Source organism: Mastigoproctus giganteus, chromosome 14, assembly GCF_048544385.1.
Source record: "Mastigoproctus giganteus isolate SK-2022 chromosome 14, ASM4854438v1, whole genome shotgun sequence".
Classification (NCBI taxonomy): Eukaryota; Metazoa; Arthropoda; class Arachnida; order Uropygi; family Thelyphonidae; genus Mastigoproctus; species Mastigoproctus giganteus.
This window is the reverse complement of record NC_143588.1, coordinates 6,676,410-6,700,546: the sequence shown is the minus strand read 5'-3', so window position 1 is coordinate 6,700,546 and position 24,137 is coordinate 6,676,410. Positions and strand designations below refer to the sequence as shown.

The window sequence follows — 24,137 nt, the reverse complement described above, 5'->3', positions numbered from 1 at the left end:
GAATAAATGAAATATTCATATTAAGTACGATTAAATTTTTAAATATTCTTTAACAGCAGAATACAATTGCATATTTTAGCTTATGGTTGCAGAAAAGAAAGGAGTAATAAGATTTTATGATGTGGAAAATGCATTGCCTTTCATGTCCTTGAACTGTAATGCTGCTCCATTAATGTGTGCTCAGTGGTGTCCTGCCGACAATCTGATAGTTGGATGTGCAGCAGGATCAGAATGGTTTTTATGGGATGTTACTACACCAAGGTAAGTAAACAGCCATATAGGGCTGGATGCTTTTATTTTGATAGTAGTTTATATCATTGGAAATGTTTTCATTATAAGAGACATATTGATAAATGTAATAATTCTAATTCGATAAATATAAACTAGTATAAAGTATGCATATTGGCCCAAATATAAGCTGACTTTCCCTCCAATACAAAATAACATAACATAACATGAAAAACAAAGTTTTCTCAAAAATATTTAATTTCTTCTTCCAAGAGAGGCAATAATGCTGTCATCAGTCTATGTGGCACTTCCACTATTGGTACTAATTAATGCTTCAAACTGAGATTAAACTAAATCAGAGGATAAAGTTATGATTATCAGTAGGAAAAGTTTCTGATTGATATCATCTGTTAAAACAAAATTGTAAAGTAGGATATTTTAAGAAGTACTCCATTTGCTGACAGTAACTTTGCTGACAGGAGAGACTGCTTTTACGGGGATGGGATACACTTTAATAGAAAGGGTGCAAGAATATTTGCTGATGCTATCGAGGCAGTGATAGGTGGGTCAGAAAACTGCTAGCTTAGGGGATTCACAAACTAAATGGTTAACAGTTGCCACAGGCAGAGGAGAAAGTGATTCTTGCACTGTTCTATTGTAATAAGCAGCAGCCTAGAGAGCAAGTTGCTGGAAGTCATCATGGAACTAGTAAATACATGGGCTGTGTTAGGGTAACTAAGAGTAAGAACAGGTGCATGTATACTTGTATGTACACCAATGCTAGAAATATAGTAAATAAATTTGATGAAGTGCTGATCAAGACATCAAAGGCAGATATTGTTGGGATATCAGAGACATGGTGTCACGCAGATATAAGCAGTGCAGAATTGGAATTTGGGGAGTACAATGTGTACAGAAAGGATAGGAAGAGAGGGGGGGGGTTATGCTTTTAGTCAAGAAACACAAAATCTAAGGAAGTGCATCCAGTTGACATGAGTGGACAGCGCAGTGTTGGGTCAGTTTCATGTGACATAAGCACTGGGAAAGCAAAAATGAGGGTAGGAGTGTGTGTTATAGGACAAATGACTCTGATGAGTACAATGAATAACTATACAGAGAAATTGAGTGGGCCAGTAAATCAGAATATCTTGTAATGGAGGATTTTAATTTTCCAGATATTGACTGGAATTTGTGGGTTGATTACTCGCATGCTATCAAGAATTTTGTGGATTTACTGGATGATCGTTTTCTACAGCAACATGTTTGAGAGCAACCAGAGGGAGTAATACGCTTGATCTGATTATCAGCAGTGATTATTCATGCATTAAGAATTTGAAGATAAACGAACCACTAGGTGACAGAGATCACAGTGTACTGATGTGGAATTTACTTAAAGATGTAACTACCATCAAGAGTAAAGGGAAGGGTTATTGTTTTTGTAAAGGTGACTACAGTGGTGTCAGACAGTTTTTAAATTCTGTACAGTGGGACCAACTGATGATGTTACCAACAGCAAATTCTAAATGGGAAGCCATCAAGGAATTAATCTTGGAAGCTACTAGGTTTTTCATAAAAACTAAGAAATGCTGTTCAAGGTTTAGGCCCAAGTGGATGTCAGATGAGCTGAGGCTTGTGGCAGAGAAGAAAAATACATGGGATACATATAAATTATCAGGTGACACAGACGTCTACGGCAGATATAAGCTGGTCTGTAATCAAGTGACAGAAGATGTTAGGCAAGCAGAGGCTGATTATAAAAAATCCTTGGCAAGGGATGCAAAGAAAAATGACAGACTTCTTTACTTATGTAAATTCTAGAAGGAAGGAGATGAATCAGATTGGCCCAGTTGATATCAATGGTTTGATTCTTGATGATTCTGCAGAGATAGCTGACAAACTGAATGGGTATTTTGCATCTACATTCACACATGAGGAATTCTCTAGAGAAGTGGAGGACAGAAGTTTATTAAACTCTAACAGGGAGCTAAACAATTTTATAATAACTTAGAGCAAATTGGAGGAGAAACGTTGAAGTTAAATGTAAAAAGGCACCTGGGGTGGATGGGATCTATCCAGTTATATTGAAGGAGGCAGCAAAGGAAGTAAGGAAACCCTTAGGCATAATTATGAGAGAATTGTTGGACTTAGAGGAGGTTTCCACGGACCTGGAGATGTGCAAATGTATCTCCAATTCACAAAGGGGATCAAAAGGTGACGAGAGTAATTACAGATGTTAGTTTAACTTTTCTTCTGGAGGAAAATAGTGGAGTCACTGGTTAAAGAAGTATTACAGGATCATCTGGACAAGACTGCAGTAATAATTCAAACACAGCATGAGTTTGTTAAAAGAGAAGTCTTGTCTGAATAATTTTATTGGATACTATGATGTGGTTACAGAGGAACTGAATGCAAAAAATATAATTTTGATATCATATACTTTGATTTCAGGAAAGCTTTTGATACTGTTGCACATGGACAACTACTATAAATTGGAGCAGTCTGACATTAAGGAAAAGTTGCTACAATGGATAAAGGGATGGTTGAATGGGAGATGGCAGAGGGTAATAAATGGACACTTCCTTCATGGACTAATGTTATTAGTGGAATCCCCTAGGGTTTGGTGTTGGGCCCAACGTTGTTTTGTATATTTATCAATGGCAGTATACTACTGCAACAGGATCTGGAAAAGTTGAGCAGATGGGCTGAGAGGTGGCAACTGAAGTTTAACATTGATATATGTAAAATACTGCATATGGGTAGCAGTAACCCCAGAGTAACGTACCACTGGGTAGTACTACACTCAGTTAGTGGAGAATGAAAATGACTTGGCTGTAATTGTGCAATCAGATATGAAATTTCTGAGCAGTGCAAGCGGGCTGCCAGAGCAGTTCATGGGGTCTTGTCAATGATATACAGGAATTTTTCTAGCAGGCATAAGGTGATTATCCTCTTGTATAAGGCAGTGGTCAGGCCACACCTTGAGTACTGCATACAGGTCTGGAGGCCTCAATTTAGGAAGGATATAGAGTTGCTAGAATGATTGCCATAAGTGCAACAAGACTGTTGAGGGGAACAAAGGGGTGGTATTCTGAAGAAAGGCTTAAGTTCTTCAAATTGCAGCATCTGGAGACTAGGCACCTGTGAAGTGATCTGAAAGGCCTTGAATAATTTGAGCGGGTTCATGCTGATGGGATTCTTCCTCTTGCTCAGATTACAAACCTGAGGGGGCATAAACTCAAATTGGGGAAAGACATTTATAGAATAGATGTGTGGAAATGTGCCTTTCAGCAGTGAATAAATAGTTAATTGCTGAAACAAACTTCTATTGGTCATTGTGGAAGTTGGGAGCTTAAATAAATTCAAGGAAGAAGTGGACAAACTTTTGGAGGGAATGGATCGGTGAAATGGGAAGGTGTGTTTTTTTTTTTTTTTTGGCTAATGCTGTATAAGCTTACTTTCTTGCATCATTCCTCTGCTGATTTTAAGTTCAATCCTTATTTCACAGAAACATATTTAAAACTTTTACAAAGATTACCATGCTTACAAACATTATCAATATAGAAACCTTCATTCAATTGGGGGGGGGGGGCTGTCTTAGTCTTTCGTGTGTTCCAGCAGAATAAACATTGCCTTCAGAATGAGTTGCCCTAGTATTGTAATACCTTCAAATTAAATCACCTAAAGGTTAATCTGACAGTTATTTAAAAGAGACACTGCTACTTGATGATTGTCCTGTAAGGCCTGAAACAGGCTGTCATAAAGTGCCTCTTCTACTGATAAGCAAATATCAGATTAACTTTTTAGCAATAATTTGTTTGAAAGTAGTACAATAGTAAGGCAACTTGTTATGAAGACAAAGTGTATTTTACTGTGATACAATTGCTGCATTAACCAGGCAGTTTAAATACTAACAGCTGCAATAAGACATGAAAAGAAACTAGTCTTCCCAACTACATACAAGATTATAAAAAATTAAATTGCTTTTTCCACATTCCAGTTTGTCCTTATTGATTTTTCTGATGTGGATCTTCTTCTTTTGATGCCGTCTCCTATTGGAGGTTGGCAATCACCACGCTGTACTTATCTCTGTATTGGGTGAGATGAAATATTAGCCATGGTGATTATTCTTTGGAAGCATTGTGCAGTACTTTCCCCTTGCTTTCTGCACTGCAGTGCTTCAGCTGTATCTGATGTGGATAACTTCATTAATGGCTCTGCTTACTTTTCTATAGCTTATGGTAAGTATTTTAGAGTATAAGTTCAAAAATTGCAGTATATTATAGTAACAGTTTAAGCTGGAATTTTTCTTATTTTAAACACCTTACCTTGGTTGCTTCAGAATCCAAATATTGTTTCTTATGAGTAGATGAGGCACTTTATGACAACCTGTTTCAGGCCTTACAAGGTCCATCAGGTAGAAGTGTCTCTTTTAAATAACTGTCAAATTAACCTCTAGGCTATTTTGTTTGAAGATAGTACAATACCAGGGCAGCTCATTCTGCCGACCGGGCTAGCCGGGTGGATAAAGTGCCTGCCTGGCAACCCAAAGGTCGCGGGTTCGATTCCCGCCTTGGGCTTGGATCAAAGTACTGCAAAAACCTTGGAAGGTGCATTATGGCCACAGAAGCCTATGCGCCAACAACTACCAAAAAAAAAAAAAAAAAAAAAAAAGCAACTCATTCTGAAGGCAGTGTTCTGCTGGAACACATGAAGACAGTCCCCATATATATTTTGTTCTTAAAATTGTAAAAAAAATAAAAATGTCCACCGAATTAAATATAAATATGATTAGTTACATAATCATATTTACATATAAGGTATTATTATATGACTCTAATTAGTAAAACACAGAGCTGCGAGGCTCAAAGAGTTCTACATTACATATCAATTTATAGAAGAATAAGATAAATTTACCTCAATATTGTCCGTAGAACACTTCGATTCAACACTCTCCAAAATATCAAATGATTCTCATGCCCAAAGAAACACTAATGATTTGATGCACTCAGAATCAATGGCCAAGATGCCCAAAAATACATCAAACCACCGATAAGTAACTATGAGTGAAAGAAGACATTATGTCCGTTACTAAAATCAAGCGAAAAATGATTACGGCGAAGGTATAAAATAATTTAAACTTTTACTTTCCTTCCTGAAGTGGACGGGGCTTTTCGACAATGAGTCTTCATCTCAGGATAGAATAATGAGGAGTGTATGCCTGAATTTTTAAGTAATGAGATTAGTTGATCTCCTGGAACATGCATGTAAAGGACCAAGAATCAGAGATAAGATATTGTTACTTATTCTTAGCAGATACCATCACCCATACGGCATTGTTTCGGAGCTTATTGGCTCCTCATCAGTGAACATTGATAGAATTTTTGTGTAGTTTAATTTCTAGAGTTTCTGAGATAACTTTGTGTAATTGCATTGGATACTAAGTATTTTGGCATATGAGGAGAGATTAGTAACTTATCGATGTGTAGGCATATTGCACATTTGGTGAGGGGGGGTGCTGGGAAACTCGAATGAACTTGGTTTTGAGCATGTGATAAGGTATTCAATATATGCCAGCTTCTAATTTCTGTAGCTGGTGCTTCGTGACAAATCTATTGAGGTCTTTAATACGGACCAATCATTTGGGTGTAAATATTTTTACAATTTGGTACGAATTTGTCTAACTTGAGAAAGATAGCCTTGTTTGATAGAATAACGAAATTTTAAGTCGAGTCTAACAATACCTGAAATTTTATTATTAAAATTGACGCTAGCAGATTTCAGAATGATATTTTGTTGAAGGCGATATTTCAGGAACGTAATATGGTGATTTTGTTACAGAATAGTTTAGGGCTAAAGCCTCAGGTTACGTAGGGAGTTAACTAGCATACAAGTTAGTGCAGTTGCATCATTAAGTATATCTCATTGTGAATACCTTCAGAACGAGTTGCCATGATATTGCACTACCTCAAATAAGAAACGCTTCACCATAGGAGAAGACTATTGTTACTTATTCTCAGCAGATACCATCACCCATACGGCATTGTTTCAGAGCTTATTGGCTCATCAGTGGGTGGGCAGGTACCCTGGTGTTGCATTGATGACAACCAAGTTGCGAAGTATAACTTCACAACATGAGAGATGCCTGATGGTGGGGAGTAATTTCGATTCTAAATTATTCACACCCAAAGAAACACTAATGATTCGATGGCCAAGGTGCTCAAACCGCCAATAAGTAACTATGAGAGAAAGAAGACATTATGTCCATTATTAAAATCAAATGAAAAATTGATTATGGCAGTGATATAAAAAAAATTTAAACTTTTACTAATCCATAGTTTCAAATTACTCCCCACCATCAGGCATCTCTCATATTGTGGAGTTACAATTTGCAACTGGGTTGTCATTGCAATACCATGGTACCTGCCCACCCACTGATGAGGAGCCAATAAGCTCTGAAATGGTACCGTATGAGTGATGATATCTGCTGAGAATAAGTAACAATAGTCTTCTCCTATGGTGAAGCATTACTTATTTGAGGTAGTGCAATATCGTGGCAACTCGTTGTGAAGGTATTCACAATATGAGATATACTTAATGATGCCAATTCATAACTACTTAAGTAGTTGGCTACGTACAGAAACGATGCAATTGCACTAACTTGTACGCTGTTAACTTAATGTAATTTTTCACCAAGACACACAAAAAATCTCTCATAATTACAGCTGTTGAAAAGATAATCTAGGACAGGGAGAGAAGTGAATAAAAAAGTCAAAAGGAGTTAAAGTATTGAATGTAATTAGCCAGAGCTACAAGGCTCAGTAAGATTTACATTATATATCAATTTATAGAAGAATAAAAGAAATTTACCTCAATATTGTCCATAGAATGCATCAATTCAACACTCTCCAAAATATTAAACGAATATAAAACTACATCAAATGAATTCTCACACACAAAGAAACACTAATGATTCGATGCACCCGGAATCGATTGCCAAGGTGCTCAAACCACCAATAAGTAACTATGAGAGAAAGAAGACATTATGTCCATTACTAAAATCAAATGAAAAACTGATTACAGCAATGATATAAAAAAAATTTATTTAACTTTTACTTTCCTTCCTTATGCGGACAGGGCTTTTCGACAGTGCGTCTTGATCACAGAATAGAATAATGAGGAGTTTATGCTGGAAGTTAAGTAAAGAGATTAGTTGATCTGCCACATGCATGCAAAAGACCGCGAATCAGAGATAAGTTGTGGATGGCGAATGCTGATAGAATTCAACACTCTCCAAAATATTAAACGAATATAAAACTACATCAAATGAATTCTCACACACAAAGAAACACTAATGATTCGATGCACCCGGAATCGATTGCCAAGGTGCTCAAACCACCAATAAGTAACTATGAGAGAAAGAAGACATTATGTCCATTACTAAAATCAAATGAAAAACTGATTACAGCAATGATATAAAAAAAATTTATTTAACTTTTACTTTCCTTCCTTATGCGGACAGGGCTTTTCGACAGTGCGTCTTGATCACAGAATAGAATAATGAGGAGTTTATGCTGGAAGTTAAGTAAAGAGATTAGTTGATCTGCCACATGCATGCAAAAGACCGCGAATCAGAGATAAGTTGTGGATGGCGAATGCTGATAGAATTTTCATGATGTTTACTGAAAACATTAGGTGGAACTGGACAAACTTTTAGAGGGAATGGTATGTTAGGGATGTTCCTGTCAAACGGCACCTGGGATTTTTTTTTTTTTTTTTTTTTTTTGGCTGATCATCATCATCATTAGCCATGTGGTGCAAGGAAGCCTGAGGCTTTTGCTGCACTAGCCAAAAAAAAAAAAAAAAGAAAAAATTGTGAGTTATCCTGAGAGAGAGAGATTGAGTGAGTGAGTCAGAAGCAGAAGGGAATCACCAAGAAAGAGAAGAATGATGATATCCAGCTCAGGACCCTGGGTGTGCCAAGCCCATACTCACCAGATGTGAGCCCCTGATGCTTTCTTACATCACATGCCTCTACTACTACAGCTACTCGTATTAGTGTTTCTTTGGGTGTTTCATTTGATGTAGATTTATATTCATTTAATCTTTTGGAGAGTGTTGAATTGAAGTGTTCTTCAGACAATATTGAGGTAAATTTCTCTTATCCTTCTATAAATTATATGACTCGTTACTTTACAGGTGTCTTTGTTTTAAAATTAATTACATGAAATATAAAATAAATAGCATATACAGAAAAGCATACATCAAAATAATGTATATATTTTTTTACTCTTTGATGCCAGTTAATGTATTTGTATATTTTTTATAAACTATGGATTCTCACATTATACTGGTCCGCCACCATCAAAGCCATCCAAGTGAACAGCTTAAAGTTTAAGGTTGAGCCTAACGTTCATTAAAGCATAATATAGCATTATTGTCATTTGTTGGTTCATTATTCAACGTTATTTTCTGTGCCGCTCTTCGTAGCAGTTGTAAGACTGTCCTCCTCCTATATTTAGTCACCTTTTGCCAGTCATAGTGGGTGATAAAAATTGATCTATTAGCAAACAATATGCGTTGACTGGTATCGATTAGCATGAATTTTGCTTGTTTCAGATCCAATGCAGCTATCCTACCATTGACAGTTGTATCACCCAGCACTTTCTACCCCTAGTGTTACCTTCTCCACAACCTAGTGTATGAGAGAACACTTCAGAATTGTGTTAAACATCTGTAAACCTAAAGGGTCCCCTAAAGAGCCCCCATTTCTTCCAAGGCATAATTTTTTTTTTTTTTAAGAAAATGTTCCAAAAACATCTTTTTTAAATCTACTTTGAAAAACATTGGTTGATTAGGAGATCACCGTTTGTATCTTCATCCTAATAACATTTCTGTTTACATTCCAATCAAAACCAAATTTATAGCATATGTAACCCCACCCCATTTCTAACAGACTGCGCTTGTATTCTAGGTGGAGGCCATCTTAAAACAAGATGGCCACTATTCAAAATTTAAATTGTTTTAAACCAAATGATAGCCATCCTTTTTCTTCGTATTTCTTGAAAGTTACAGGCTACAGAAATTCTATTTAATGTCAAGAAATATCTTCTTTCATCTTCTCAACCTTCTCTATGCATAGTAACTAGTACTATAGATTCTAATACATTTCGTATTTTGGGTTTTCATTTTTCATTTAAAAAAAAAAAAGCCATCTTGTTTCAAAATGGCAAATAAAATCCTGCACAATGGATAGGGTGGTTACATATGCTATAAATTTGGTTTTGATTGTAATGTAAACAGAAATATTAGAATTAAAACAATGATCTCTTAATCAACAATTTTTTTGAAAGTAGATTTTAAAAAGGTGAGTTTTTGGGAACATTTACTTTTAAAAAAAATTGACAAATTATGCTTTGGAAGAAATGGGGGCTCTTCAGGGGACAATGTTAGGTTTACAGGTGTTTAACATAATTCTGAAGCATTCTCTCATACACCAGACTGTGGGGAAGGCAATACTAGGGACAGAAAATCATCAGACATTTTCAATCCACAACTATCCAATTTCTCTGTTTTGTGCAATAGCCATCCATTTACTGCTCACAAACTTTGAATTTCATCTGTCCATCTTCATTGTTGTCTTCCAGGTTTTCTTTTAGCTCCTCTTGGGTACCATTCTGTTATTTTCATAGTCCATCTGTCATCGTGTCTTCGAGCTGTGTCTTACCCAAGTCCATTTCAGTTCTTTAGTTTTGATAAGAATGTCCTTTATTTGAGTTATCCAACAGCCTGATTCCTAATATAATTCATTCCATTCTTCGCTGTGTGGTTTTTTAGCTTCATTTCCATAAGTCATGGTGTGGAGCATACATTGGTTCATTATTTTATGTTTCAGACAAATTGGGATATTCCTCCTCAGTATGCGACTATATTTCCTGAATGCCATCCATCTGAAATTTATTCTTCTCTTGACTTCCAGCCATTTATCATTATTACAGCTAATGACTTGTCCAAGATAAGTATATGAATCCACCTTTTCAATTTCTGCTCCTTCAGTGACTATATCCTTTCCTGTGGCATACTTATTCATCATTACTTTTTAACCATATTCATCTTTAGTCTGAACTCCTTGACATGGTGAGGGGACCTCCCAGTGATGCTGCTGGACCTTCAGACTAGCATCACTGGGATCCATTTCCCACAGCCTAGGTTTCAGGTTACCATCAATGGAATCCAGCATGTTTGCCATGCACTGCGACCCTTGGAAATTCAGAAAAGGAATCCTGGTGGTTGAGGGGCTTAGCTTCAATACACCACTTTGGCCCTTACTCTGACAAGATGGGTGGCCTGGCTGGGATCAATTGGCTAGTAGATTCACCTGCAAGGATCAACCATGCTAATGTCATGCCCCTACCCCCCACGGTCCGAGGGACAGGATTCAGGCTGGCAGTGTCTGGGTATAGTGTGTGCAGGTATAGTGTCTGGGTAACCCTGGCGTCCCACTTCCGAGCGCATTTATTGCTTGCCAAAGTGGGCATCCCTTTGGGCTCCATGGTGGGTTGGGAGCCCGGACACCGAGCCAATACAAAAATCCATGAGTCCTGATAAACTAATTTCTTCTGAGGCTGCAACACGGTCCCTAACTGAAAATCAAACCAATGAAAGAGACAAAGCTAATGTAACAAAGGGCATGAGCCGAAGAACTGTCAGGTCCTATACCAAGATTCTTGATATGGGACCTTTCTCATTCCCAAATTGAGAAACCCATTGGGAAAATGTTGCCCTTTTTTATACAGAAGGATTTAGAAGGTTCCCCCAAATCAGTTATGAGGCTTTGTTCTGGGGACCTCTTAATTGAAACTAAAAACGATAGGCACTCCGAGCAACATCAATCGGAGGATTGATGTTGCTCGGAGAAGCGTAGATAAATTGTAATGTAACACCGTATATTCCAAACCCATTGCGATGTTTTAAATGCCAAAGTATAGGCATTCGCAGATTGCCTGTTGTGGAGCATCTGCCTGTGCTTGGTGCGGTGCAAAAGACCACAAAAGAAATGCATGTACAGCCGCCAAACCCACTTGTGTGAACTGTGAAGGTGAGCACCTGGCATACTCGAGGGCATACCAGTAGTGGAAACAAAAGCAGATACAGCGATACAAGGCAGAGCTGAATATTCCTTATGTCTGGAAAATGGTAATGCCAGTAAGTAGTAGTAATAAACCCACATATGCGCAGAAGGTTGTAGGGAAGCAATCTGTTGGAATTCAAACAGATATTACAATCCCACCGAAAGAATCTTTTGCTCCCAATTCCCTCTACTTACTAAACATTCAAAAGCCAGTTCAAAACACCTAGTCAGCAGCCACCCAGTCCCATATTGATACCACCTACTACTCCACTTCTACCTAAACAAAATAATGAGGAAATAAAAAACCTGAAGTGAAAGCAACAAATGAAAATGCGGTCTTGGAACTTTTTGCGGACGAAGATGGTGGACACTGGACAACATCCCAGTCTTTCCCAAAAAGGATAAATCCAAGACAGAGAAACTAAAGCCCACAGATGAGCCTACCAAATCTAAGTAATGTCTTTTTTTTTTTTTTTTTCTTCTTTTTTTTTCTTTTTTTTTTTTTTTTTTTTTTTTTTCAGGAGCATTAGCAACTAAGGTCATATTGCTCCAGGGATATGCATGGTCATTCCCTGACCTTTCCGCATTCTCCATATTTGGTGGTCACGGGCTTGAACCCTGGTCTAATCAAGAAGCGTGTGCTATGCACTGCTGCTCCTGTCCACCTGGCTACGGAGGCGCCAAAGTAATGTCCACTTTCAAATTTCTGCAGTGGAACTGCCGTGGTGGTTTTTATCAAAACAGTGAAAACATCAAATTTAAATGCAAATGAGGACCTTCATATGTGTAGCTATTCTATCATTTGGAAAGACAGAGCTGGGGATGGACCTTCCATGGAGGAGTCACGATCTTTATGTGTAACCATACCCCCTTTCCAAACTAAAGCGATCTTGGCAAATAAATTAGCCAAGATCGCATTTTTGTAATGTCATCATTGTAAAAATGTCTTCCTGAAAAGTTATCATCAGATTTAAAATATTAATCTCTGATTCCTGGCTGGAGAGTCCATAATCCAAAATGTTCTTTATTAAATTTAAGGTCAAATTACTATACATAAAATGATCTGGTTTAGTAGGCCAAATCTTCTCTGATTGTATTATCAGCAAAATCTAATACATATTCATTGGCATCAATATGAATTCTTGTTGTTTCTATACCTTCACTGTCTTTTTCTGGCTCAGTTTTTTTAATGTAAACAATGTAGTGTCACTGGGAAGAAACGGATTAAGTAAAAAGTTAAAAACTCATTTAATAAACTGAAACAGTTAAAATAGGAACCAAAAATAAAAGTAATAAACAAAAAAGCTTTCGGACGGAGGATGTCCTTCTTCAGTTGTAACCGTTATTGCAAAAGTACAGAATGTCATGTGCGTGCTGTGGTGGTCATGTGAGGTGAAAACCGTGTGCTACAGGTGCAGGCAACAATTAGCTGTTGGAAGTGGAATGCTTGGGTATGCTGTGAGCGCCAACGTTTGTCAGCTAGGAAGATGATTGCCTCAGTGATGAGATGGATACAACCTCCTCTATTCCGGTTAAAGGAATCGCTGCAACACGAGATGTGGAGCGATTCCAACTAGACACAGCGATGGTAATGGCAGGATCAGTCAATAATCTCGATGTCATGGCATGGATCAGTGTCGTGCTGGGTAGACCAGAAGTGCTTAACAATCACCGAGTGCTCCACATCTGCCGAATGGATAGCTTTTTCGTGCTCAGAGACTCGATTATTGAGTCTTCTGCTGGTTTTTCCAACGTAGCAGTCACGGCAGTAAATACAGTACACTAAGCCACTTTGCACGGGGGAGAGAGTCCATGTCTTAACCCTCGAAACAAGGGACCGCAATTTTCTACCCAGAAGTTGCACGCACTTTATCCTGTGAGCCTGTAAGACCCTAGAAAGTTGTGACGGGTTCAGGTGGCAGGAGATAAAGGCAGTCGAGGCGGGGGTCATCACTGAGTGTGGCCCTGTGGCGTCGGTTAGTAGGGCTCGCACCGTGCCGAGAAGATGGCTGTGTGCATGTGTTGACCATAGTTGGTGAATTGGCTAGCACACATCAGCTTGCGATAGACTGATATCTTTAAATGCGTGCCCTCACGCCAAACAAGGGTATCCAAGAAAGGAAGGTCAGCACATGCACACAGCCATCTTCTCAGTGCGAGCCCTACTAACCCGCACCTGGACCCACTCCAGTTCTGTGGATGATGAGAGATGCACTGAGATTGTGAAGGTGAAGGCAGATCTGGCAAAGTGTGGCTACCCTACCAGTGCCCTAGATAGGTATGACCTACAGGCCCACAACCATGTTACCTACTACAGGGCCACACGCAGTGATGAGCTCGCCTCGACAATCTTTATCCCCTACTACCTGAACCTGTCACAACAACTTTCTAGGGTCTTACTGGAAGTTGCAAGCACTTTATCTCACGGGATAAAGTGCTTGCAACTTCCAGACAGAAGATTTCGAGGAATTCCCCCCTCCCCTCCTGCAAGTGGCTTAGTGTACTGTATTTCCTGCTGTGACTGCACTGGCTGCTACGTTTGGGAAACTGGCAGAAAACTCAATAATTGGGTCTCTGAGCACGAGAAAGCTATCTGTTCAGCAGACATGGAGCACTCGGTGATTGCTGAACACTTCTGGTCTACCCAGTATGACACTGATCCCGCCACTACCGTCGCCATGTCTGGTTGGAATTACTCCACATCTCGTGTTGTACGCAATTCTTTTAACTGGAACAGATAAGGTTGCATCCATCCCATCAGAGGCAACCATCCTCCTAGTTGACAAATATTCACAGCATACCCAAGCATTGCAGCTACAACTGCAAGTCCCCACTTCCAGCAGCTAATTGTTGCCTGCACCTGTAGCATGCGGTTTTCACCTCGTATGACCACCACGGCACGCATGTGACATTTTGCACTTTTGCAATAACAGTCACAACTGAAGGAGGGTGTCCCTCGTCCGAAAGCTTTTGTGTTTATTTCTTTTATTTTTGTACTTATTTTAACTGTTTTGGTTTATTAAACAAGTTTTTAACTTTTTAACTTCAACCTGTTTCTTCACAGTGACTACATTGTTTACATTAAATATGAATCCTGGGTACAGAGGCTTATTTTCTCTGGCTCGATTTTTTTAAAATCATTTTCTACCAATATTTCTATTTCACTTGTTACATGCAGTTTTATAGATCTTTGGTCATCTTCGCCGTCATTGTCTTTTTTTCCCTCAGGCTCAAATTAGTTCCGTTTCCCTTGATCACTTTTCCTGTATGCCTTTTTATAGTACTTCAGTCATCTTGATGTTAGAGTTCTTCCTCATATGTGATTTGATAATGATGCAGGTAAATTGAACATGTCCTTTCTATGTTGTGACAGATTTGACTAGCTTTATCAAGAGCATTTTTATTTTTTCTCTGAATTCCCAACAGTTTCTTCTTTTTAGCAGTTAATTTTTACTATATTGTATGTGACCATTCCCTAAATGACAAAAAAATAACTGTATTGTATTTTTTTATTGTTTTCATTAGAAATTAATTTTTTTATAATTAAAAGAACATAGACTCAAAAAAGTTTCAATTATTTTCCTAATTGATTTTTTTTTTTTTTTTTTTTTTTTTTTTGTCGTTAAATTTTGGCCCAAGAGCCCCTAATAATATTGTGGAAACCCTCAACTATTTTGCCTTTTTTTTTTTTTTTTTTTTTTTTTAGTACAGATGGTGCTTCATGCGTGTGTGCACAGTCTTGTTATTTAATAGCCACACCTTGTATCTTCAACAAGTATTTTCCTTCCACAATTTCTCAGTTACAACAAAATCAATTAGTTCCCAGTTATAACTTGGTGTACTTCTAGTGTTCCCATTACTAAAACTTCTTCGCACGTGAATGTAAACAGAATATTTATTGAAAAATATTTTTTGACTGAATGTCTAAGAGTATGAAAGAGGTTGTTTATGCACACTTCCATCATTTCTACTAAGCAGGTAATATTGAATGCATCATTTATTCATATCTCATATTGTTAACACCTTCACGAGTTGCCTAGTTATTGCACTACTTCGAATAAGTAACACATTCTCAGATGGGCACCAGAATAAGTAACAGTAGTCTTCTCTACCAGAGAAGTGTTACTTATTCGAAATAGTGCAATACCTAGGCAACTCATAAAGGTGTTCACGTTATGAGGTATGAATAAACGATGCATTCATACTACCTCGGTAGTAGAAATGATGGAAGTGCTATACCCATGCATAAACAACCTCTTTCAAAATATTTGTTTGTCATAAACCTGAACTGGATTCAGTTATGCCATTCATATTTAGTGCACCAATATTGTTCATCCCTTTCCTTCTAGTGTTAATGTAAGCAAAGAATTCTTAGCCAAGGGCTTCTCATAATCTGCCTTTTGTGTAGATTAAAGTTAGTGAACAGAGTTTAGGCATTTTTACAGTGGTCTAATTGAGGTGTTTAAAGCTTTGAGTTGAATAAACTAAATGCTGATGGCATCCTCACTCTTTCTCAGACAGAACAGAGACAGGTGAACATACAAAACACGCTTAAAAAAATAATACAAAAAAAAAATAAATAAATAACATGTATTTGGGGGGGTGGGGATTTTGCTGAAAGGAAAATTAAGGAAGAAAAATATTGAACAACAAAATCAAATTCAACATTCCATTCTTATTTAGAAAATTTAATGAAAAACTCTCAACAGAAACAATATTAGTTATATCTGATCTTTGGGATGGTTTATTCAATAATCAAGTTAGATAATAAACAGGTAAGCGTAATTTTAACCAAGCAGCTGAAAAAACTGGAAACTCAGTTACCAATTTTTCGGACTATTTGTGTGGTAAGTCTCTTCGGGAATAATATTTGTATCTACTGGATTTTAATCCAGTTTGCAAGTGATCAATGCTTCGGTAAAGATACTGTAACATTAATAAACAACCTGCTTCCTCCACAAAGATTTCTGTGTTCAATGTTAAACTGATGAATTGACTGATGCAGTTATTTGGACACAGTAATGAACCACTCTTCTGAACCACACCTGTTCTGATCTGTTTCCATTTTGTTCTGAGAGTTTTGTCACCAAAAAATTTCCAAACTGTAACTTTGCATTTCATTTGAAAGCCCCAAGTTTGTTTAAAAGGATGTTATTACATGATATTGGGAAAATTTATAAAGCAAGGTTCATCTGATGCAAATTTGCATTATGTGGCACAATTTCAGAATGCATCAACTGCGTTTATAGGAGGGTTGCATAAACCTGCAGAGCTACCAACAAAATTAAAAATGTGTTTCTTTCTTGAAAGCATTGTTTTTATCATATATTTAAGCTAAAAAGTAATTGTTGATATTTTTGGTTCAACGAAAGAAATTATATATATTCTGTATTTTCATATAAATTTCAGTAAACCATTACAACAGGGGAAAACTCAACAGGAAGGTGCAAGTAATATGGCCTTTTCTGGAACAAACCAATACTACTTTGCAGTTCGAAGTCGGCATGGCAGTCAAATTAAAGTTGTGGTGCCAAGAATTAATCAGGTATTTTTTAAAATAAAAATTGGAAAGGGCCTCTGTCTCCAGGATTCATTCTAAGATAAATATATTTCAGTAGTACTGGAGAGACAGATAAAAAACAATAAGGTTTAATACTGGTAATAATAATGGTAAGTTAAGTTAATAATACTGGTAGGTTACCTTTAATACTGGTAAGTTAAGTAAAACAAAAACAAATAAATAAATCTACCAAAAGTTTTTGGACTTGTTATAGTTTATCCTCCTTCAGTTGGGGAATGAGCGTTATTACAAAATAAAGAATACCAGCCATGATGGTCATGCGAGGTGAAACGCATGACATGGGTGTAAAAACAATGAGTTGTGGTTGTAACTGTAGTGTTTAAGTATGAAGCGTGTGCCAATGCTTATTCTGGATTATAACTGCTTTCATGATGGGATGGATGTGTCGTCCTTTATTTCGGTTAAAGGCACCTCAACAACAGGAAATGTGGAGCGATTCCAACCGGATGCGATGACAGTAGTGTCGGGATTGGTCGATAATTTCAATGTCATAGTGCAGATCAAGGCTGTGCTGGGAAGACCAGAAGTGCTCCACGATTGCCGGGTGTTCCCAATCTGTGGAACAAATTGCTCTCTCATGTTCTGAGATTTGATCTTGGAGCCTCCTGCCAGATTCCGCGACATAGCAGTTGTGGCAGGAAATGTGGTACACCAAACCACTAAGCAAAAGGGGGGGGTTTACCCTCAAGAGGAGGGACCACAGCTTCCTGCCTGGTAGCTGCAAGAACTTTATCCTGTGGGCCCATAAGATTTTAGAGACGTGCCTGGATAGTAGAGGATAAAGGCGGTCGAGGTGGTGTCATCATTACGAGGGTCTAGGGTGTGTTGCATGGTGACAGAGTTGAGTTGTTGCAAAAGTTGGTCCCCCTGACCTGTGGGAAATGAACAAACACATCGTCAACGTAGCAACACCAAAGGGCTATAGGATCTGGCACATCCACAAATGAGCGACCCTCAAGCTCTTCCATAGCAATGTTTGCTGTGATTGAGCTGACGTGTGCACCCATAGCCATACCATGAATCTAGTAGTAGAGGGTTTCACTGAACCTGACACCAGTCAGGCACAACCTGAGGGTGGCACAAACGTCATTGGCAGATAGTGAAGTTCTGCTGCTCAGAGTGGGGTCATTGAAAAGTTGCTTGGCGCACATTATGGCTAGTTGGATGAGAACCGACGTGAATAGTGACACTATGTCAGATGAGGCCATAATCTGATCTTCTGTTAATGGTAAGACCGGAAACCAGTTGTAGGAACTTTCTGCTGTTCAAAATTGTGTGGACAGTGTTGCCTACTAGAGGTGAAAGTAGATTGGCTTCGACAACTCATATGTCGGGGAGCCACGGCAGGAGACAGTAGGTTGCAAGGAGCCACCTGGCTTGTGGACTTTTGGCAGATCATAGAACTGTGGGAGTTGGCATCCAGAGGCATGTAAACGCCAGCACATGGACTCAGAAATCTTACCAACCATAGACTAGGCTGTTGACTTTGGCCTCCCATCACTCCAGGATCTTAATGGGAGGGTCGTAAACAGAGTTGTCTTGCAAAAGAGATAGGGCTTTCATTTGGTAGTCCACTTGATTCAAAACGACAGTACAGTGTCCTTTATCCGCTGGTAGGATGACGATGGAATTATCCCTTTTCAACGAATTGAGAACAGAGATTTGGCATCGGCTAAGATTGGAATTAACAGGGTGGGCACATGCAGGATTGCCGCAGTCTTGGGGTGGATCACATTGGCAGTATCTTCGGGTAAATGTGTCAAGGCATCGTTGACCATGGTGAGTTCCATGGGGCAAAACGGCAAACTTCGTCCCCAGGGTGAGGAGCTCCACCTGTTCATTAGACAAGCGTCTGTCACTCAAGTTCAACACAAACTGAGAGCAGTCCATGGCCGGGGCTCCTTGTGAGCGACTGGTGGCGTGGGCCTCACGAACTGATCGTTAATTTGCCGTTGTCATGAGCGATATTGGTCAGATACTCAGACTGCTTGGAAACATAGTCTGGATAATATTGGAATATACGGAGGAGGGGAACCATGTCCCCAGGCTCAAGCATGAGGACAGCTTTGCTGGTGGAAGCTCATCACAGGTCCTGAAGAAGACAGCTGATCCAAATTTGTAGAGTTTTGAGACTGAAATTCCGACAGGCAAATTTCATACATTCTTGGAGAAATGGTGCTGTATAGCGGAAGCCTCTTGGAATGATGCAGTTAGCTTTGCACCGTTGCACGAATCGAAGATGTTGACTTTGGCGGAAGGATTACAAAAGTCCGAAAGCTTTTTGTAGATTTGTTTGTTTTTGTTTTACTTAACTTACCAGTATTAAAGGATTTTTTGCTTAAACTTTACTGTTTTTATCCATCTCTCCGGTACTACTGAAATATTTATTTCTTAGGCTTTGTACATTCGTTGCTATTATTTTTTCTAGTGATACATTGTGATAAAAAAAAAAAAGGTAAAGTGCAGCCATTATCAACCCACTGCAGGATGGAAGCCTCCTCAACAATTCATGCTGAGGGAAATGGACCATAATCTGCCATGCTGGTCCAATGCGGGTTGGCAGATCGACCGTATTCAGCAGTCAGGGGCTTGAATCCCAGTCTACTCAAAGAGCACATGCTACTGCACTCCCACTCCTGACCACTTGGCTACGGAGGCCTATGTGCCAGGGTGGCTGAGTGGTTAAGGTGCCAGGACCTGCCAAACTATAATTCAAATACCTTCCCAGAGACTTAACATTGTGATATTTTTCATTAACAACTTCCTTTCAAAAACCATTACATTTATGATTATTTTTCACAGCCACACAGTTAACACATTATATGGTACGTGCTTTTTTATATGGTATGTGCCATATAATACATACTATTGTATACTTATACAGTTAGACTTCTCTTTAATGAACTTCCATATAGCAAATTTTTCTATTTAGTAAATTTTTTTGATTTCCCCTTGGAAATTTCCAAATGATGAACTGATTTCAAGAGACCTGGGTACACATTGTTTGCACCTCTTGCCTTTAGGCAATAGTGCTGATGCTGTAGAAAGTGTAAATTAAGAGCTAAAGGGATTAATTCTTAAGAGCTAAACATTCCATAATTTAGTGGTCCCGTAAAACCTATACAGCTGCCTCTACTTGTACCAAGCAGTCGCACTGGTCAACTGCTATCTATGCATCCACAGCTATTGGCAAAGATTAGGACATATTCTCGACGTGGACATTGGCTCTGGTCAACCTGTTTTCTACTGTAAACACCCTATTAGAGAATTAAGGGAGAGTGATTTTCATTTATCCCCTAATCTGTTTCACAGAAATTAGTTATTTACACTTTCACTAAATTTCACCTGTCTCTGTATGGTAGGTATGATTGGTCCCTAAATCAGTTTTGCTTTAGCTGCTGTGCAAGCAACCTTCAATGTCTAAGAGAAAATCCTTGAGTGTGGTTGAAAAAGTGTTAGTGCTTAATAGTGTAGATTGGGGCATTTAAAAAAAAAAAAAATTTGCTTTATTTAAAATTTGGTATCCCTTCCAGTAGTGTGTCAACCATTCTGAAAAACTGTTTCGATTCTCACTCTTTGAGGAAATGGAACCCAGTCAGAAGCATGTGAAATTATGCTTGTATGAAGATGTAGATGAAGCCATTTTTAAGTGAGTGAAGTTAATTCAAGACCATAACATGATTATATCAGGGCCATTAACAAAAGAAAAGGCTATGGATTATGTATCTTTTTTGTGGCATAAAACAATCCAAGCCAGTTCTGGTTGGCTGGACAAATTTAAAAAGCAACATAGCTTACTTGAAAAAGTTATTTCTGGTGAAAGTGGAGTTATAATCGAAGAAGACTACCATTGGAAGTCTAATTAGAAGGGATGAAGTTTAGACCAGATATTGTAGAAAGTTTCCTTTTAACTAGTGAGTTGTTGATTGCTGGAACAAGTTGCCTTTGCAAGTGGTTAGGCTGACGGTTTGAAGAATTCAAAGATTGGCTGGATAGTAGTAGTAGTGGCATGTGATGCAAGTATGTGAGCTTATGAAAAGCAGTCAATGTGACATCATATTCAGTTAATTCGTATGGAACAGGTATTTTCAATTAACTGTATCGGTATCTAGAAGTAACTTTTAATTTTTTTAGAAATTATTAGCAATAGATAAATTTTTAGTGAAAGGAAATCAGAAGAGGCAAATTGATAACGAGCTTGGAGAAAATGACTAAAACAAAAACGAACCACCGTCAGATCAACATCCAAAAAGAAAACATATCGTAAATAATATGATGATGATTATTTGGTGATGGGATTTTTGTATACTGGTACCCAAGATTGAAACCGGCCTCCGTAGCCTAGTGGGCAGGAGCGGGAGTGCAGTAGCACACGCTCTTTGAGTAGACCGGGGTTCAAGCCCCTGACTGCTGAATACTGTCTATCTGCCAACCTGCACTGGACCAGCGTGGCAGATTATGGTCCATTTCCCTCAGCATGAATTGTTGAGGAGGCTTCCATCCTGCAGTGGGTTGATAATGGCTGCACTTTACTTTACTTTACTTTACCTTACCCAAGATTGTTTTCTACCTTAATGTGTGGTATGTGGTTTAAAATTGTCAAATGAATCAGTGGTACCAAGTAAATTGTAGCATCATTTTTCTACGAAACACGAGAATTTATCATCCAGAACTATGGAATATTTTAAAAGAATGCAGGCCTCTACTAGAAAACAAGTTACAGAATTTTATAATATGGCTAACAGGCCACAGTAGCTGAGTGGTCAGGTGCGTGGGTACATAAGTACATGTGCTTTGAGTGACAGGGGTTCAGGCCTGTGACTGCTAAATACAGTGCTGTTTCTGTAATCTGTTTATCTTGTGAACTCCTGACCATTTGGTCGTCCTGGAGTATAAACAGAAAATTTATTATTTTTTTATTTATCTGATAAAGCTCAAGAAGCCAGATATTTAGTAGCCAAACCTGTGGGGGGGGGGGGGGGGGGAAAATCTCACCTGATTGCAGAAAGTCTTATTTTACCAGCATGTTGGGTAATCGTGAAAAGTATCTTGGGAGAGGAAGCTGGGGAAAAAAATAATGGCAGTACCACTTTCAAACAGCACAATTAGCAGGCATATTAAAAAAAAATATCCGATGATACTGAAGGACAATTTGTTCGAAATATTAATAATTTTGGGCGAGTGTTTGCATTGCAAGTAGATAATTCAGATATTAGCGGGAAAGCCCAATTAATAGCATTTGTCAGGTTTATCGAAAACGACACAATCTTTTTTGTTGTTGTTGTAAAGAACCAAAAGAACAACCGGCCAAGATATTTTCAAAGTAATGAGTAATTATTTGCAAAAGTGTGGTATATTATGGAAGTCATGTGTTGGCATTTGTAGCGACGATGCTCCCACAATGATAGGAGCACTAAAAGGATTTGTAAACTTAGTAAAACGACACAATTCAAATATCATTCAACACACTGTTTTATACACAGAGAAGTTCTAGTAGCGAAGACAGTCATATCTACTTGATCAAGCAGTTAAAATGGTCAATTATATCAAAATATGACCACAAAAATATTAGTATGCAAGGCCCATAGGAAAATTTACTCACTTCTACTGAAAGATTGTTCGCCTTTAAAGAAAAGTTGAGTATATGGAAAAAATATGTAAATGAAAAAAGTTTAGAAATGTTTCTCTTGACTGCCAAAACGAATTATACTAAAATAATTAATGTAATAAGCGAAACATTAGAGCTGTTAAAGACAAACATTACTTTTCATCCCTTGATATCAAGAAATATTTGTGGGTAAGAGACCTATGTGCAAGAGGAAGAAGAATTGGCTGAGATCCATAGTGATCAGTTGCTGGAAATTTACCTCAATATCACTAATATTAGCAAATTTTGAATCAAAATTCAAAATAAATATCGCTGAAATTCCAAAAATGGCAATTAGAATTTTATTGCCATTTTCCACTTCCTACTTATGCGAAACAGGGTTTTCCTGTTTTAAATGAGACTAAACAAAAAAAGAAAAAGAGAGTGAAGTTGGTACAATAAATCCTCGTATTAAAAAACTGTGCTTCCCATCAAACCCGATCGTGTCACTGATTAAAATGTTATAATTGCATATTTGTTTGTTTTTATATAATTATGTTAATTATTTACATATTTTCTTTTAAATTTCATGCAATTCATATATGTTCAAAAAAAGAATGTTAAAGCATTTAAAACAAATAATGTGTATTATTAAATATACCCAACAGAAATAACTTACAGTTTGAATATATATATATATATATATTATGTATTTGTAAAATAATAAGAGGCGTTTACCTCAACATAGTATGTAAGAACACTTCCATATGATTGAGCATATACAATTGACACCTTTTCGACCCCGTATCACATACTATGGGAGGTATTTAGACGATGTTCTAGTTATTACTGATACTAGTACTATCCAAGACATTTTACATTCGTTTAATAATATTCATTCTAGACTCAAATTTACATTGGAAAGGGAGGATATGGATACAAAGGCATTAAACTTTATAAATTTCACGCTTACCCGGGACTCGAATAAAATACAATTTAGAATCTATCGAAAACCTACAAACACCTGTATGCTTCTACATTATAATAGCTATCACCCGTTCACCCACAACAGATCGATTATCTTTAATCAATTTCTAAATGCCTATAAATATTCAACGACGGAATCTGCTTTGGACTCAGAAATACAAATATTAACTAGCAGGTTCTTAAGCAGGGGTTATTCCATTGCCACAATAAACCGAATTAGGGTACAGGCTAAGGATAGGATACAAAATACTACAACCAACCAACAATATCAAAAAATACTTTATTTCTGTCCCATATGTCGAACTGTGGCACAAACAGCTTAATAGATTCTTTAAAGATACCGAATTTAAAATTGTAGCCAGGCCAATACGGAAGTTACACACTATACGAACAATCGCTCGGTTCTTTCCGCATTCACAACACAAATTAATGATCTGGTATACAACATTTCTTGCAGTGATTGCGACTCGTCGTACCAAGGTTCGACGCGATTTTCTCTTAATATTCGTGTAAATCAACATGAAGCCTCAGTTCGTGCTTCTCGTTCAACAGCGTCAGAATTAGCCTTTCGTGCCATTAATGAAAAACATACTTTTTTATTTAACGAGGCCAAAATACTTAATGTT

The 24,137-nt window shown here is 37.8% G+C and overlaps 1 protein-coding gene across 2 annotated transcripts in view; it reads left to right on the top strand.

Annotated features, from left to right (window-relative positions):
• Nup37 (nuclear pore complex protein Nup37) overlaps nt 1–24,137 on the top strand; it is a 106,200-nt gene that overhangs the window by 80,208 nt on the left and 1,855 nt on the right. For both annotated transcript variants that reach the window (XM_090389323.1, XM_090389324.1), the window contains exons 6-7: nt 80–261; nt 16,766–16,901. In XM_090389323.1, coding sequence (XP_090245449.1) covers nt 80–261; nt 16,766–16,901 — 318 coding nt within the window. The remainder of the gene's footprint in view (nt 1–79; nt 262–16,765; nt 16,902–24,137) is intronic.